This window comes from Scardinius erythrophthalmus (genome assembly GCF_964197995.2).
Source record: "Scardinius erythrophthalmus genome assembly, chromosome: 9".
Taxonomy (NCBI): Eukaryota; Metazoa; Chordata; class Actinopteri; order Cypriniformes; family Leuciscidae; genus Scardinius; species Scardinius erythrophthalmus.
Genome location: NC_138229.1, coordinates 23,819,070 through 23,837,146, shown reverse-complemented (window position 1 = coordinate 23,837,146; position 18,077 = coordinate 23,819,070). Strand labels below are relative to the sequence as shown.

Genomic DNA, 18,077 nt, shown 5'->3' with positions numbered 1-18,077 from the left:
TGTGATGATCACTTTAAATCTGTTCAGTTTGATCTAATTCCATGTGAAATGGAACAAATGGCAAAAAACAATGATTTTCGAGATGATAAAAGGACAAATGTTGGACCAAAAATGACGACAATGAAAAATAAATAAAATAATGTCAAGGTAATTTTTGACAAAATGTGCTCTTTCATAAAAAAGTCTAAACATTTTTGATTAAAAAAAAAAAAAAAAAAACGCATGACAACAAAAATGGCTTCCTGTTACGCGGCCTATATGACAACAAAAACCTGCTTTTTTTTTTAAAGAAATAGTAACAATAAAAGATTACAAACTAGAGGTCTGTCTAAATTTAATTAGACATTGTAGTCTTTGACTATATTTGACCCAAAATAAATATCAGTGACTTTTAGAAATGTATAGGCCTACCATGTTCATCATATTTGTAGGATATTTTTATGAATCGCATTTCTGATGTATTTCTGAATAACTCGAATACTGTATCCGGACCACCCCCAACTATTATCCAAACCAAACTATTATCACGTTGGCTAATTGACCGATTAATTATTAAGTTTTTCAGTGTGGATGTTAGGGGTTGAGAAAATAGATATTGCTTTGTTAAACGTAAGAAACACCGAGAAAAAAAAAAAAAAAACATTGCCACGTAATTAGGACTTCTTGTATGTCTATCATCCCTCCCCAGGGCTTCAAATGCTCGTGTATTTGGCTCGCAGGCTCCCCCCTCAGCGCCAGTCTGCGCCGTTTGAAGTGCCGGAGAAAGGAGCTGAGAGAGGCTCGTTCGACCTCCTACTATTGGGCGTAAATCGTTCATCTGTGCCATCAACCATATCTCGCCAGATTACTCCTTCCCTCACTTTCGGAATGAGAGGAGAAAGTCTCTGTTGCAGAAACTAAGAGGGAGTCGTCGGGTAGAAAAAGACGAAGACTTTGGAGTTCTAGATTTGGAGATGTCTTTTGGTGATGCCTTTTTCCATAAAGACGCATGATTGTCAAGTAAAAGAGCGATAATTACGCTTGTTTGGATCCATATGACATTGACCTACGGATGTAGAAATCAAAATCGATCTGTTTGCCGAATATAGAGTGATTGTTTGAGGTCAAGACTTAACCCATGTTGGTTAAAGGTAGAGGATATCTTGGGTTTCGTCAGTTTGCGTCATGACTTCCAGCTATGCTCATGTAATGGACAGACAAGCCACGTTTCCTAACCGACTGGAGAGTCCGATCACCGCGAATCAGGATCATTTACAGGCTAAGAAGAACTTTTCCGTGAGCCACCTGTTGGATCTGGAGGAGGCGCGGGAGATGGTGGGAGCTCAAGCGGAGGAGAGCGCAGGGGAGGCGGGCAGGAGTATGCTGGAGTCTCCGGGACTGACCAGCGGCAGCGACACGACACAGCAGGAGAGTAAGTGCATGAGCGGAGTGAGATCCCAGAGATTCTTTCAATATTTAAACATTATGACATTTAAGTATCAGGACGGATTCATCCTAATTTAATAAGAATAATTAAGGCCAATCAAGATTTCAACTTAAAAAAGAAAAATTAGCTACTTCATTGACATTAGCCAGCTTCTGTTTAGGGTCTCCCAATTATTTAACAAGAGTAAATGATGAATTTGCACACGCTAATATTCTTTGGTAGGCCTATAGCTTACTACACACAAAGAACTAATAGATGTGATTAGCACCTTAGCGTGCCGAAAACGGTCCCGTTAGCAGATGAGTGACAATGATAGACATCAGTAAGGGTAGGCTACCGAAAGATGCGGGTCAAGGCACCGTTATAAGAGAACACGAGTCCCAACTCTGAATGCGTGTTTCCTTTACTACAACTTACTAGTTAAGTTTGCAATTAATACATGGAATTAATTGTAGTGTGTAGTTGCTTTAAACCCCACTCGTTTAAACAATAGGCCTATACGCAAATAAATAAAAAAGTTTTATTCGATAGATTCCAATAAGGTTTATTAAAGTAAAACAATATCAAAACAACATTTTAAACTTTAAAAAGAAAAGTTTAATTTCCATTTAATTTTCATAGGCCTATATATTCTGCAGGCTGTCACTGTACAGTCGTTTTACCAGTCGGCCAGTTTCTATTTATTTAATATTTTCCCCGAAATGAAGCCAACAGCAAGTGATCTCGGATCTGCAAATTCATAATAGGAAATATAAGCCTACTAGATACTGTAAATCTTAGAGCTGTACGTTTTAGATTTAAATAGTCCAAAGTTTTAATTAATTAATTACTTTAGCTAGTATACTGAATGAAAGTCAATAAATTGGTTAGACCGTTTACATTTTCCAAACTATGGGTAACTATATGTTTACCAAAACTGTTCGTTTAATTTTATACATTATGATTTATTAGCATAAACCTTGTATATTTTTAGACTTCATATCCATAAATTTAAACTTGAAACATTACGAAAATGATTAGGCCTAAAAGAGCCTCTTGCTAAAATTACAGTCTTGCTTGTTTTGTGAAAACTATATGCTCTAATGGGCTTTATTTTTTTTGCACATACAATTTTAACCAAGTCAAGAAAATTAAAACGAACTAATAATTCTAAACAATAATAATTTTAATAAATAAATAGACTGAATAAATATTATTTGGGCGCGTGTAGGTTACGTCGGAGAAATAAAAGGCCTATACACTAACCACACGATTTAAGACTCGAGGTCATTTAAGACTAGGCTATGTCATTTTTAGATGATTTTCGATGTCTCCAAGCACACAACTGTCACATGTAGAGCTGTTCATGCTCTGGGCCTAGCCTACTGATAACCTCTTCTTTCAACTTTCTTCTGACTTTACGGCCTTGTAGGAATTGGGGCGAATCAATTCGTCACTGGGGTATTTTCTCCCTCTCTGGGAAGGTTTATGGAGCGATTTAAGAACTGATTGATGTAGCCTATCCAAACTAAGAGGAGTGAGTCTGAAACTATCTGTTTCTCCCCGGACCAAAAAAAGCCAAGACATTATACTAATTGGCATTTTACTATTAGAAGAAGCCAGAATAATTTCAGAAAGAAAAAGTAGAAGACAGAAGAAAATAGATTTCATCAAATACAAAAAATAAGTGGGAAACTGATACATGTAGTTTTATTTAATACTTTGGCTTATTTATCATTCTATAAAACCTGATAATTTATTTTTTTATGTTCCATTTCTGTAGGTGAAATATCATTTAGGCCTATATAAGATTATGCTAAACTGGATGACATAAAAATATTACTTTATATTACATAATACAATTACTTTATTTAATAACATTTTCTTCCATTAATAAAACCCCTAAATTTATCCTCGAAAAATGTTTTTCCGCACTTTTTATAAAAAGCAAACATCAGAAACATTGTCAAAATCACATTTCTGAAAAGATATGTAGCCTAATCATGAGGAAAAGTCAAGAAAGAATAATAATTTATTCACAATATGATTAGTGTCTGGGGTCATAGTGACCTCCAAAAGATCATATGGGGTAAGCGGGTTTATTAACCTAAAATGTCAGTTGATAATTTATAAAATTGGAGAAAAATAGCTGATTTTTAATAAATAAAGATCAGTGTTCTTGCTTACACACTCTTTAAGCTTTGAGTGGGATACGGGTTTAGGAAGGATCATCCCTTTTGTCTACAATAATTTGTATCAATTCTCTGACTGTCCATTAAACGGTTACAAACTTACAGTTTTTCTAAGAAATGTCTTTGACTTTTGGCTGAATTTCCAATCGCTAGTTTGACTTAAGCGTAATCCTACGAATTTAATATCCTTTTTCCAGGTTGTTAGGCCGTTTATTGAGTACAGACCTGCTATAATGGGGATATTCATGTCATCCTTAAATCTGTGTGTGTGTGTGCAGATGAGCAACTCAACTCAGAGGAGAAGAAAAAGCGTAAACAGAGGCGGAATAGGACCACGTTCAACAGCAGCCAACTGCAGGCCTTAGAGAGAGTGTTTGAGAGGACGCACTACCCCGACGCTTTTGTTCGGGAGGATTTAGCACGCCGAGTCAACCTCACTGAAGCACGAGTGCAGGTTAGCCACGGTCTACAGAATGTAACCGTGCTCACTGTCGTCACATCATGGGGACGCAGCAGTGGCACATCCTTGTGTTTTACCTTCTCAAACTAAACACAGTGCTCCATTATGATGATAAGGCTGCTCGTCACATTATGTATATGTCTAACTGAGCACCTTTCTTGATTTTCCAGGTGTGGTTTCAAAATCGACGGGCGAAGTTTCGGCGAAACGAACGTGCAATGTTGGCCAGTAAAAATGCCTCGTTGCTCAAGTCTTTCTCAGGAGAGGTAACAGCCGTAGAGCAGCCCATTGTCCCACGACCCGCTCCCAGACCCAATGACTACCTGTCCTGGGGCAGCTCACCATCGTACAGGTTAGAAGTCACCTCATTTTTTTGTGCTGCTGGTTGTGCATAAGCTATACCAATATTCTGGGTTATGAAAGTGGATGGCATCTGCATAATGTTGCCGCCCCTCATTTAACTAAAAATGTGAATGAAAGTAGTATACTTGTGAATAAATGTTTAAAATATTCAACTATCACACCATATCAAATGTATAACCATACGATTTAAACATGAAATGTGTTAGAATGACAACACTATCTCACGACCAATTCGTACGAATGATAACCTCACTCGTACGAATTTATACGATTTGTCTAAACCCACGTGATGGGTAGGTTTAGGGGTGGTGTCAGGGGTAGGTCATTCGTATGAATTCATACGAATTGGGCAATTCGTAAAATATGTACGATTTTGCAAAAATCGTACTAATTCATACGAGTGAGGTCGTATGAATTCATACGAATTAGCCACCTTTTCCCGTGAGATCAGGTTGAATGAGACCTGTGTGACCATGTGCAGTTACATTTGACTCAAGGTCAAGGGTTCAATTCCCATGGAATGTATACAATGTAAATCTATAAATGCATTTAGATTTACTTCTGCGTAACTATTCAGAAAACTGTTTATACATGGAGCTGAATTCTGCAAACTCAACCTACAGAAATGACATCAGTGATACATAACCATCAATAAGAAAAGCAGTTTAAAGGATCATTTAGACAACTCTACAGCTTGAGTAAGAAGCATTTTTATGAAAGATTTCATATAGAAATACCACTTTACATTTCTGTATTTTTTTATTACTGTAAACATCCTTTTCAAACTAAGGGAGTGAAAACTATTAAAAGTATTAATTATTATTAATATACAATTATTGTCCTGAAATTAGAAATGTGGTGACACAAATGCCATCCATATAAAGTTTTTCATCAAAAACATATTAACCATTTTTATCAAAAGACAGAACATGCATTTCTGATCGTTTGAATGATCCGTTACTAATGAAAAGTGTGAGCTCTCATCCTGACAACCTGAATTCTCCCTTACAGCGCAATGGCAACTTATTCCCCATCATGCGCTAACAACAACACAGCCCAGGGCATGAATATGGCCAACAGTATCGCCAACCTGAGACTGAAGGCCAAAGAATACAGCCTGAACCAGGTACCCACCGTCAACTGAAGTGGACAGCAGGGCTGTCAGAGACTCTGAGCGATCCCAATGTCCCCACAAAACTGGCATAAATGTTGTTTTCTGTCCTCCTATATGTGTTTTACTCTTATCCATCAATTCTACAAGGAAACGAGAACTCCTCCAAGGTACCGAGCTTTCCCGAACCAATGATTTACATAAGACTGTCATGTTCTGGGCATGTGGGAAAATGACATGTGGGAAAATTCAGTTTTGGAAAGCACAAAATGGAAACTTTTCTCTGTTCGCACTCACTGTGGCAGCGTGAGTGTGGTCATCCCGTATGAAGACTGTGGCTTACTATAGATTTCTTTCTCGAGACCGCAGGGATTTGATGACCTCTGCGGAATCCATATACTACAATCTTGTGGACATCTGGGAAGTTTTTTAGGATTTCCCTTCGATTTCTCCTTGGAACTCATAACCATGCACTGAGGCCACAAATTGGGATTTGGATATTTTGATTATTTGGAACTGGCTGAAATTTGGCTACCTTATTAACGTACTCTAAAATCACTCTTCACCGCTTTCAGTTTAAAACACGCCAGGGTTATTTGTTCATTTTGGCATATTCAGAACTTTTGCCATGTATGTAAGTAATGCATTTGGAGCCTTGATGATTTTACCCATTTATATTGTCTAAACATATCTAAACATGTAATATTCCTTTTGCAATAAAGATGTCCAAGCAGTTGTGCTTCAGGGTTAGAGTGTCCTCAAATGTCTTTATGGCCTGCCAGAGAACACTTTAGCGTTTGCAACAATTTGACCACGTTTTTTACCACAACTATGTTGAAGATTCACTAAAAGGCATGTATATAGACTTATCTTATTCTCTGGTTTGTTCTGTTGCTGGCAGCAGTTCCACGTATCAGACATCAATTCCTATTTCATTATGTACGTGAAGAGGTGTTTTAGAATAAAATTAGATGAAACGTACTCCCAATATTGGCCCATTGAATTACACCATGACGTAATAGAAGGAAAGGCAGGTGAAATCATTGAGAAACCCATGAGTAGTGAGAGTTAGTGTGTTTGGTTGTTACTCTTTCCTTCTCTCAGTGTGAACATCTACCTTTAAACTGTAAAATAACTCTTTGTCGGGACTCCTGGGGGTTTCGTGAGAAACAGTAGAAAGCTTTGCAGAAATCCCTGCGGCTCTTTTCCCATCCACCCGTTTCCAACCCTGTGCTTTTCTAGGCTAAACAAAAGCAAGGAAACTACAAAATTTAGCTAATCAAACTGGTCATTTACAATGTGATCCAAACACTTCTAGCGCTGTTGTTCTTCCCCTGCCAGCTATCGTTCCATTAAAGTGCCTGTATATTTGCTTTGGATTTGAAAGCGTTTTAAAGGTGGAAGAGAAAAATCAGCTGACAGGAGCGTTTTAAAAACAGCCTATGCGTTTTACTACCTGATGATGGAGACTTTGGTGTTGCGTGGTGAACTTTGATTCCTTTAAGCAGTTTTCAGGGCCGGCGCTGTTCATTTTTTGTTGAACAGGAATGTTTACTTTCAAAACAGTCTGTTTATGGCACAGGAAGCGATCGTTTGAGTTTAAGTGGCCTCGGGCTTTTTTTTTGAATGGCTGACACTGGCTTGTTTATGTACCTGATGGCTCCCTCGGTCTGCTGATTACATGTGACCTCGAGTGACCTTAGAGACAGTCAATTGGAGGAAGGGGGTGAGCTGGTGAGTTGTTTTTCTTTTCATCTGTCTCTTTCAGCTCTGTGAAAGAAATCTGTCAGCTGTCATCACTGTAATGTTTGTTTACATCATGTTTTGCGGTATAAAATGAGATTCTCACACAGCATTGCTGAAAATCTTTAGTGTCCCTAAATTAGTGCACTTTATTTATTGTATCTGTTGATATTGGCTATTTTATTGTGCATGCTCATTTACTCTATTTTTACATTTTGCCATTATCTAATGCTCACTTAAAATTTATATACACTGCTGTTCAAAAGTTTGGGTTCTGTGATTTTTATTTTAAGATATTATTACTTTTATTCAGCAAGGATGCATTTAAACTGATCAAAAGTGATAGTAAAGATTATAAAATATTTCTATTTCAAATAAATGCTGTTATTTTGCACTTTCTTTTCATCAAAGAATCCTGAAAAAAAAAAAAAGTCAGTTTCCACAAAAATTTTAAGCAGCACAGCAGTTTTCAACACTGAAATGTTTCTTGAGCAGTAAATCAGCATATTAGAATGATTTATGTAGGATCATGTGACACTGAAGACTGGAGTAATGATGCTGAAAATTCAGCTTTGACATCACAGGAATTGCATTTTGATATATTAAATTAGAAAACAGTTATTTTAAATTGTAATGATATTTCTGTTTTTATTTTGATCAAATGAATGCAGCCTTGGTGAGCATAAGAGACTTCCTTCAAAAACATTTAAAAAAATGTACCGACCCCAAACTTTTGAAAAAGTTATTGTATAAACAAAAAAACAAAAACAAAAGTGATAAAGCTGTTTAATGTAATCTTTTAACAAATCTAATTTTTTAATTTTCATATTGTACTTTAGGATGTTGTTACGCCTATAAATTCACTTTTAGCATTTAAACTATTGATTTTATTTTTTTATTGTTATTATTAATTTAGACAAAAGAGTACAGAATGCAGGACTGGTTCCCCAAATTAGGCTCTGCAGGCTTCAGTCAGATGAGTTTGCATATATGGTGTTATTCCAACTGTTAAAAACTAATGGAAGATAGATAACATTAAAGGGTTAGTTCACCCAAAATTGAAAATTCTGTCATTAACTCACCCTTAAAGGTATAGCGGAGGATTTTTTTTACTTCCGGGTGGAATGCCTATACTATTGGTCCTCCTAATTGTCAATCATTCTGGTGAATCAAGCAAACTTTTCAAAAAGTGGAGAGGGCGGGTCTTATCTAAAATTCAGAAAGATCCTCCGCTATACCTTTAAGTCGTTCCAATCCCGCAAGACCTTCATTCATCTTCGGAACACAAATGAAGATATTCTAATGAAATCTGAGAGATTTCTGACCCTTCATTAAACTACAAATTTGATGCTTCAAAAAGTTCACGAAGAGATCGTAAAACTAATCCATATGAATTGAGCAGTTTAGTCCAAATTTTCTGAAGAGACTCAATTGTTTTATTTGATGAATATTTAATTTAGGCTTTTATTCACATACAAACTTTGATCAGTGAACATAAACAGAAGCTCAACCGAATCTACTTGACGCGCGAGAACAAACCTCATTGGTTCTTCAGGAAGCTCAAACGTGCTGCGTAACACGAGAATGAACCTCATTGGTTCTCGCACGTCAAGCGAACATACTTGAGCTTCCTTTTACCACAACTGAAGTGCGAGTTGATGAATGTTTACATTAAATTCAATTGGAATTCACATGGATTAGTTTTGTGATCTCTTAATGAACTTTTTTTTAAGCATCAAAGTGTTGCATAGCTGTCAATGGAGAGTACAGAAATATCTCAGATTTTATCAAAAAGATCTTCATTTGTGTTCTGAAGATGAACGAAAGTCTTAAGGGTTTGGAACGACATGAGGGTGAGTAATTAATGACAGAATTTTCATTTTTGGGTGTACTATCAGTTTAAATAAATTGTTGCCTTTCCAAATAAATTTGGCAGCAGCTTCTTAAGAAGTCCAGGTTAGGACCGAGTACATTCCCGATTGGATGAACTCTCCCGAGTTAACAGTGATGGACAAGAACTGTTTCACAATGATTCGAGTTTGAGCATTTTCTTAAAAGATGCATCTATATTAAAATTCCAGTCATGATTCCATTTGTGATGCCTTTAATGTGGCTTCTCCCCACAAACTGGGCTCGTTCCATCCAATTTACAGCGGAATCTTCATGATCCAAGCAGTTCATGAGTCAAACCCTTTCCAAACACAGCCATCCTCTTAGGACCTGCAATATATGGAGTGTTCACTTTGGAGAGGGAGCCATTTCCTATTTCGACGTTGTTGTTTTGTTTTTTTGACAGTACCCTCTTTGAACCATTTATATCAAGGTCAATGGGCCTTGAAGGTTCCTTAACAAAGTGAGTCTCTGGTTGGAAGATTTTTAATGATTCATGCAGAAAGCTGGACGGATTCATTACTGTCCTCGCGCCAACATCAACCAAACACCTAAGAATGAATTTATGACTAAAACATGCATTTTTTTTTATCCTATAATGTTCTCGGGTGGGCTGCTATGCTCGTATATGTTTGTTCACACTTTTGATTTCATAAGTAATGAAAAGTCTTTGCTCATGTCCCAAGGAGAGTTGTTTGAGGAAGCCACAAGAAAAGAGAGAAAAAACAACTTTCATGTTGTCTCCTCTGCCTGGGCGTCCATCTTACCTTTCACAGCCTGGGCTCGCTGACCCCAAGTGCTTCCAGATGTCGTCTATAGCTCTAACCTGAGCCCCAGCGGCCCTGATCATACGTCCACCCCACCCCCACATCCCTCTGCACCCTGTAGCCCACTGACAGAGCCTCCCCATGGACGGACAGCTCCACAGATGACAAGCGAGCAGCTCACCCCCATCAACCTCCACATCTGGAGCCCATTAGGAAGGAGACAGTCAGAGAGAGAGAGAGAGAGAGAGAGAGAGAGAGAGAGAATGGGGTGGGGGTTCAGTTAAACTAGTGTTGGCTGGAATTGCGGTTTGATCTCTCTTAAAGCCGTTACCTTTGAAAATGCCACTTTTCTTATGCATAGCTCATTATAGTAAACATTATTGTACTTTCTGTAGACAATATTTGAGAAAATCAATACAATTACCATGCAAATAAAATAATTCTAATTATGACCACATGGGTTATGGCATCATGCCTAGACTTATACTGATAACATGCTACTTTTAATTCATTAAATACCAAACAGATGCATCATCTTGGAAAAAAGTAGCTTGTTACTTATTCCAGATAGATGATATCAGATATATTTCAATAGAAGTTTCAATCAATATTTCCAGAAGATATGAGGCTTTGAATGTTGTTTTTTTTCAGGGATGATGAACGCTGGAGATGAAATGGTCCAAAACACTGGTCACTTTCTCTCACACAGACACATCAGCCCTGAAAATGACCATGATGATCTTTCCAGCATTGAAAAATATGCTCTGAGAGCCACAAAATAAGTCACTCCAGGCCTGATGCGATTCGCTGACCCAGCAATGGTCATGTCAGATCAATATGTTGTAGTTTAGTGCATATTAAAATTGAATTGTTTTTCTAAAGGTCTGTCCTCGAGCAACCTTTCCTTTCCTTGATGGAAGTCTTCCAAATTGCCTTCAGGAGAAGTTAGTTGAAATGGACATCTCTAGTTGATAATGCCCTCTGGAGCAGTTTAGACCCAGAACTCATCAAAGCAAACAATCCCAACATTGCGCGGCCAGTCTCTGTTCTCTCTGCTCTCTCCCAGAGGAGGAAACCTTCTGAACCGGCACCTCCCCGCATGGACCTATCTGACTCTCATTTCATCAGCATGACTGAACAGTGATGTGGCTCTCATGTTAGAGTCTGCCACGGTTCATTACTGATCACTCTCAGGTACACAGACATTCAGGGCCAGTGAATGAGTGAGGTGAAACTAGAAATATATTTTCCATATTGGTGGAAATATAGGCTACATCTGACATCATTTATAGCTGTACGGGGCACACGGGTACTCAGAACTGAAATCTCTCTCCATTTTGGATCTTGTGTCTCTGAAATAGTCGGATTTAGAATAATTTTGAGAATAAACAGGTCAGTCAAATTCTTTAAAATAATTTACATTTAGAGACGTCAGCACTTAAGGCATCATCTGTTTAGCTGACGATGAGTATTGTCCTGAGTTTTAATGGTTAATGCGAGGGCACTTTATTCAATGCGTCAAAGATTTTTATAGATCTATGGGTAATATCTAGGCCTATATCATTATAATTTACATATTATAGTAGTAGCAGTATTTATATTATAGATCATTACATATATTATTATATGATATAGTATATATCCGGCTGTTTTGAAGCGTGTATGTGTGGAAGCGGCATAGGTTAGTTACAACGAGCGAGAGCAGTTGACATGACGAGCTAAACCTCGAACCTCATCTCTGGAATCACGTTTTTATATATATATATATATTATTAAAAACCGCAGAACAAAAATCAGCAAAAAGAGAACAGAATAAAATGATATTCTACCATATTCATGCAGCCGGAGAGCAACCAAAACAATGTTCTTCCCGAATCGACAATGCATATTTTTTTTATTTTTTTTACAGCTAGAGGGCGAAAAGTTACAAAGTATACCTTAAATAGTAGCCTAATAAAAACTGTTTTATTTTACATTGAGTGGGTCACCTAATGTTGGCCTCCTTAACGGCTCACTTTATCTCTGTAACTGCCATTTTCAATCACTGCAATCATGGCTGACAACGACTAGTTTTCTAGACTGAAATTTGGCTGCGTCCGAAAGCTTAAGCTTAAATGCTGCCTTCGGAGGATGCATCCCAAGGTAGGAAGGTATGTCCAAATCTAGTGTTAGCTTCACTTCCTGTCTCCTGAGATACCTTCATCTAATCGGTGTTTTAAAGCAGCATAGATCACTGCCTTTGATATCCCACAATTCTGTGACAGTTAAATAAAAGATGGTGTCTGAAAGTTGTAGTTGGTGGTCAGTTTGTGTAACATTTTTGACCAACATTTCCTGCTAGAAATTACTATTGTAATTAAATAGTTGCTTAGTTATCACCAAAGCTCGCTCTGTTTTGCTGTAGATCATTAAACCATTACGCTGCCTCAGAATTCTGTCTGAAATCAGTTTCGTTAGGTACCTTCTTGCGCAAATGCTGAGTCATCAAAGGCAGCGAAGCAACAAGTCACTGCCTAAGCTTTCAGACGTGTGATGCTGCATCCACAGCACTAGATATAAGTCCAAGATGGTGCTATATGGGCCAGCACAGCATAAACAAAAAATGACTGAGTGCACCTTTAAACATATTTGTAAACCATCAACTGCTCTGTGGCATGTGGACCAACTGAAAAAGTTTTCCTTTTCTTCTCTGTTGCTTTAATGGCGACTCCCTCTTTCCCCAAGTGAAGGAAACAACACTACACTAAAACTCCAGGAGAAGGAAAACAGGTTAGGGCGGAAGACGGCATGAGAGAGTTTTTCTAACAAAGTAGCCACACCATAAATCTGCAGCACAGGCTTATGGAAGGAAGTAGTGATATTATACATCTGTCCCAGAGGCTTTGCACCTTCCTCCCCTGGCTGATTAAGTGGACTCGTTCATAAGGGCTGCTATTGTGCTGCCTTATCATAACTCATCCGTATATTCAATACAATCAGCCCCCTAATGCAGGTACACAATTCCACTGATTTCCACGCTTAATTACGGACCTCACTGGACCAAAGAACTTCACTGTTACAAACGGGAATTCGGCAGAATAGCATATTATCACTTTGTCAAGTTTGTTTTGAAAAATGTATTGAAAACCGATTATTAGATTATGGAAAATTATTAAGTAGGCCCAGGATAATTAGCCTGATCTGTAATACCCTCAAAAGCAGATATCATGATAAATCAGCAATAATCATTCTCTCCTAGAATGTCTCTAACAGAACTGAGTATTCATTTCAATTAGTTCAACTTATTTTAAGGAATGAGGCTGCGAAGGGTATTGAGTGGTTTGTATTGTGTGGATTTTGAATATCCTTGAAAAAAATCTGTTTTTACAAAAATATTAAGGAGTTTTAGCATTGATAATGATAATAAGAAATGTTTCTTGAGCAGTAAATCAGCATATTAGAATGATCTCTGAAGGATAATGTGACACCGAAGACTGAAGCAATGATGCTGAAAATTTAGCTTTGCCAGCAAAGGAATAAATTACATTAGAAAATACAAACAGAAAACAGTTATTTAAAATTGTAATAATATTTCACAATATTACTGTTTTATACAGTATTTCTGGTCAAATAAATACAGCCTAGGTGAGACTTCTTTCAAAAACACAACCCTAACTTTTGAACTATATATAATTTGCCATCTTAATATAGTTTCTATTTCTTATTAGTACTGTGCCTAATAATAGCAAATTGAGCTATTCTAATTCATGAATTTCAAAGTAACTTTGATATGAATCCATTTAAGGGGTCAGTCATGAGATATTTAATAATAGCAAAACATCTTGTGCCGGTGAGTGTTCTCTCCAAATAGGGTCTGGTCAGGAGGCCGTGGAAAATTTGCTTTCAATTTCCTTTCTGGCAACACACTGACAGCACGCGGAAGTGAACCTGGAAGTTTGGTTTTCCAATTACCAATTATGACTAATTGGCAGTGTGGCGAGAAGATCTCCATGATGCTAAATGCTATCATCAAACACTTTAGATCTGATTAGAGTGGATCAGTCAGCACTGATTTGCATCTTTACAGTTTAGTTTTGCACCAGTTTCCCCCTTTTCAGCATCTTTGACATATAACTTTGATATGGTGATTTTTTCCCATATTAAAATGAAAGTTTTTTTGAAATGATATTCCAAGAGACCTTCTAAGCAGCAAAATAAATGAATAAAGCAAAGCTTCCCAAACTAGTATTCGTAGTACGCAAACTTATTTATGTCATATGTTGACTTGTAACAGACTCACCATGATATCATAATTACAGGAAAATCTCTGACCACAGGTTATTGATGACTTACAGTTTTTGTTCACTTTTATCATATTAAGAAAGGAAGCAGTTAGAAAGCCTGTGTAAACAAAAAAAATCTGTGTAGAAATTGATCTGGTTGATCTAGTAAGACAAAAACAAAACAAAAAAATGCCTGAGTCATCTGTTTAAAATCTGCTGGTAATTGAGTTGGATAGTATTTTAATGATGTTCACTCTCCCTTTCTCTTTCTCTCCTTGCTTTTTCCCCTCTCTCTTTTTCCCTTTCACTCTCTCCGTCTCTCATTTGGTTTTGATTAGGGTTGATCAGGATCTCTGCCAGAGTATTTCACAAACACACTGGTGGGCAACCGCGGCAAGCCCTACAACTGGATTCCAATGTGTGTTTTATTTACATGCTAGATTTACAACATTCCCTAATTCATTTTCCAGTCCTCCCTAATTAGGGATAAAACTTTAGGTTCTCAAGCTCTTGAAGTTTTTAGTATCAGATTGAGTAGTTTTCAGGAAGTGTAGAAATACATTGATGTACAATATAATACAATATTTCTCAAAAATGTGCTAGAAATTCAGAAAAAAAAGAAAAAAGGTATTCATTAAAAACTTAATGGAATGCAATACAAAAAAAGACTACAAAAACAAATCTTACATTTGCCTCCAAAGGATGGAACACATTCAAAGGCTTTTCTTTTCCTGAGAACTTGTGTTAGTGTTCGTCTCAATCTAAGTCAAGATTATGTTGCTTGCCACTGATGTTCTTAAGAAAAAACACATGCTTGTAGCATTGCTCTATCCGCACAAACGCCGCCCATTTGCAACGCCTATCTAACGCAATCGTTGAATTAAATTGCAAAGATAGTTGTACTGACTCTTGACTCAGAGTGGAAAGAATTCCCTCCCTAAATCTGGAAACTTTGACTACAATATCAAGGGGAATAGCTGAAAGACCACTTAAAGGGTGGAGAGTAAAGGCGTGGGTTTTTGTTTTCCATCCTCATGCTAGTCCACAGAATGACTAAAGAATTTGATCTGTTGGCTTGTCCGCCACAGCACAAAAGGCCAGGGAAGAGGTATGAGGGAACTATTGTTTTCCCCACAAATGTTAACAAACAAACTGTCTGTCTGAATATGTGGCACATGGTTTCTGACACATTAAAACACCACCCAAATGTGTACACATGCAAATGCACAATGTTTAAGAGGCGTGGGTGCTTTGAACAGAGCCGGTCTAAATACAATTCCATCATTCTCAACTACATACTCCAATTTATAAATACAATTAGCACTGCATAGCAGTTTAAAGTTAAACTGAATTAAGAAAAAATATGTTAGTGGTAGAGAGGGTTTCTGAATCGTTCTCTCGTGCTGTGCCTTTTGAATCTGGCCCTTGTAAGCCGTGCCGTGCACTGCACATCAGCACTATTGGTTTTCAGCCAGTCCTCAGTAGGGATCATTGAGGAATGCTGTGCATTTCCCCTCTTGAAGCCCAGCCTGGCTCCTTTAGCCTCATGTCACATGATCAGCTCCTCATCAGCCTCACAAACTCCAGCCAATGACAAATTATCCAAAGTGGGGCAAATATTAACACACCGGAGCGAGCTGGTGACTTTTTTTAAACTATAAATAAAGAGTGGGCCCCTTTTTTCCTTCTTTAATGTGCAGTTCAGTAGTTTTTTTAGAATTGCATAACCATTCCATTCATTCACGTTGTCTCTTTTCTCAAATGATGCATTTAAAATATACCTCTATAACAGTCCAGTTTGATGAAAACTGTCAACATAGCCATGTTCACATTCACCATGTTATCATCCAGTTCCCTTTCAATATCAGTCTCTTGACGTTGCGTCATCCTATGATATGGGGAAACACCAAGAAATGCAAAAGCCTGATTGGAATAACGGAATTGCACTGTAATGGTGTTTAAGTGCGCAAATTAGGGGCGGGAACGCCTCTTATATAACGTGGTGCTGAATGTCATTTCCTCAGAATCTTTCTCCTTCAAAATGCAAGACAAGCCATTGATTCATCTCCAAAAGTGGATTACGGATAACACTTCACTGATCCCCTTGAGCGTTCCAGTGGACCGAAGATGGCCATTTAACCTTGTTTTATCTGCGCGGGACCTATCGGGCGTTTTCTGCCTGTGCCGCGGCCACGCAGAAGTCGCCAATAAGGGTTCTAAATGCGATGCCATGAGGCCAGGACACAACTAGTGCGGAATGAGCAACCGGCTGCACCTCCCCTCGACCACTCCTTCTGAGCCATGGAGGAAGAAGCAGTAGCACCCCAGGTTGGAGCACGATGTGTTCAATGGTGAGCTCCCACTCTGCCTATTCATCCTTGAGCGTGAGGACTCCCTGCCTTCGCATATCACTCATCATAGGCGATGCTCACTTCTTCAAAAGACAAACCTGGCTTCTTATGCTCCCCTCATGGTAGTGGAGCTGTAAGCCGAGCATCAGGATTATTGTAAGCATTGTAGCGGAGTTTGAACTGTGTTGTTCTACTTCAGTTATGTTGAGTTAAATGCAGAGATTCGCTGCTTCTATTCTTGCTCGCACGATTACAGCGGCTAGGTGCAGTGTTTCATCTGCGCTGGTCAAAACAAGCCAACGCTGTCTCCACTTAGCCAACCCATTTACATTGAACCCCCAAAATGCTGGTGTTCAGCTAGGTCCGGTAGTCTTCACTGCTGTGTTAACACCGGAAACATATGTTGCAATACAACTTGTTATGATAGTTGTATCTTACTGTGAGACTACTCTATTGCGGTGCAACAGCGTTATTTCCAATCAGGCTTCAGTATTTCTAGGAGAAAGATGTTTCCCCATAGCGTCACAGGATGGCGCAACGTCTCGATCCCTCGTTTCAGGGAGGTTATGTTAGTGACTAGACATTTTATCCAACATCAAGTTCCAGTCCTCGAATCTGATTAGCAGATTCTTTACATAAACTCTTTCTGCAGGTGCATCATTATGCCAGTAGGTGGCGACAATGTCTTTATCCGATTCGTTCAGAAACACTCTTGCACGATTGTTGTTTCTGCTGCTGTATTTTCTTTTGGAACAATTGCATTACTGTCTAAAAGGCAAGTTACTTAATATCAACTACATGTTTATTGAACTCTTGTTTAAAAGCAATTTCTGATGGTCCAAAGTAACATGAGTACTGAAAAGCTAGCCTAAAGCACCTAGAGAGTTGTCAAACCAATCAAATGAGGTAGGTTTGCGTGTCAGAGAATAATACGGTACTATACTTTGAAGAGACAATTATTATTATGTAAGTGCTCTGCAGAGATCTCTGCAAGCTTTACCGACTCCATAATTGAGATGATTTACGGCTATGTGGAGTGCATGTTTCTTGTCCACAGGCAGGTCATTTGAACAGCAGCTGTCTAAACACAACACACGTGGTGGGTGTGACCGATCCAGTGGCAGCATGCTCTCTCTTCCTCTCTCGCACACTATGTCCCTCTATCTCTCCTTTTCTGTCTCTCACTCGTTTTTATCCATTTGCCACAGCCACAGTGAATAAAACATGTCGGTTCCAGCCAGCACTGACGCTAAATCACATCAAAGACGTTAGATGACACAGATTTGCCTGACCAAATCCAAACCTCTCGTTGAATCTCTACAGAGTTAGATATTATCCAAAGCTTAAAAAGACTTATTTCATTATACATTTGTCTAGTTATTCATGGACATATTCCAGTTAATTTCCCTGTGTTTTTGTTTGTAGCATATTTTAGCATTGAATGTTGAATTCTGGCTTCAATTTGTAACATATGGCACCAACATGGTCCAAAAAGATTCTCCACAAATCAACCATTGGAAATATGACCGTGTT

At 38.2% G+C, this 18,077-nt stretch overlaps 1 protein-coding gene across 1 annotated transcript; it reads left to right on the top strand.

The window, feature by feature from the left end:
• The first annotated feature begins 736 nt into the window (after positions 1-736).
• Positions 737-7,385, top strand: prrx1a (paired related homeobox 1a). The gene is made up of 4 exons (XM_081373645.1): positions 737-1,411; positions 3,876-4,051; positions 4,228-4,409; positions 5,432-7,385. The coding sequence occupies exons 1-4, from the start codon at positions 1,165-1,167 to the stop codon at positions 5,562-5,564; spliced, it is 738 nt and encodes a 245-aa protein (XP_081229771.1). The 5' UTR covers positions 737-1,164; the 3' UTR covers positions 5,565-7,385.
• The last annotated feature ends 10,692 nt before the right edge of the window (positions 7,386-18,077 follow it).

Excerpts from the sequence above, each read along its gene's own strand:
- prrx1a (XM_081373645.1), top strand. The coding sequence starts at position 1,165 with ATGACTTCCAGCTATGCTCATGTAATGGACAGACAAGCCACGTTTCCT. Across the intron at positions 1,412-3,875 it reads CGACACGACACAGCAGGAGA|ATGAGCAACTCAACTCAGAG; the intron begins GTAAGTGCATGA and ends GTGTGTGTGCAG. Across the intron at positions 4,052-4,227 it reads TCACTGAAGCACGAGTGCAG|GTGTGGTTTCAAAATCGACG; the intron begins GTTAGCCACGGT and ends TTGATTTTCCAG.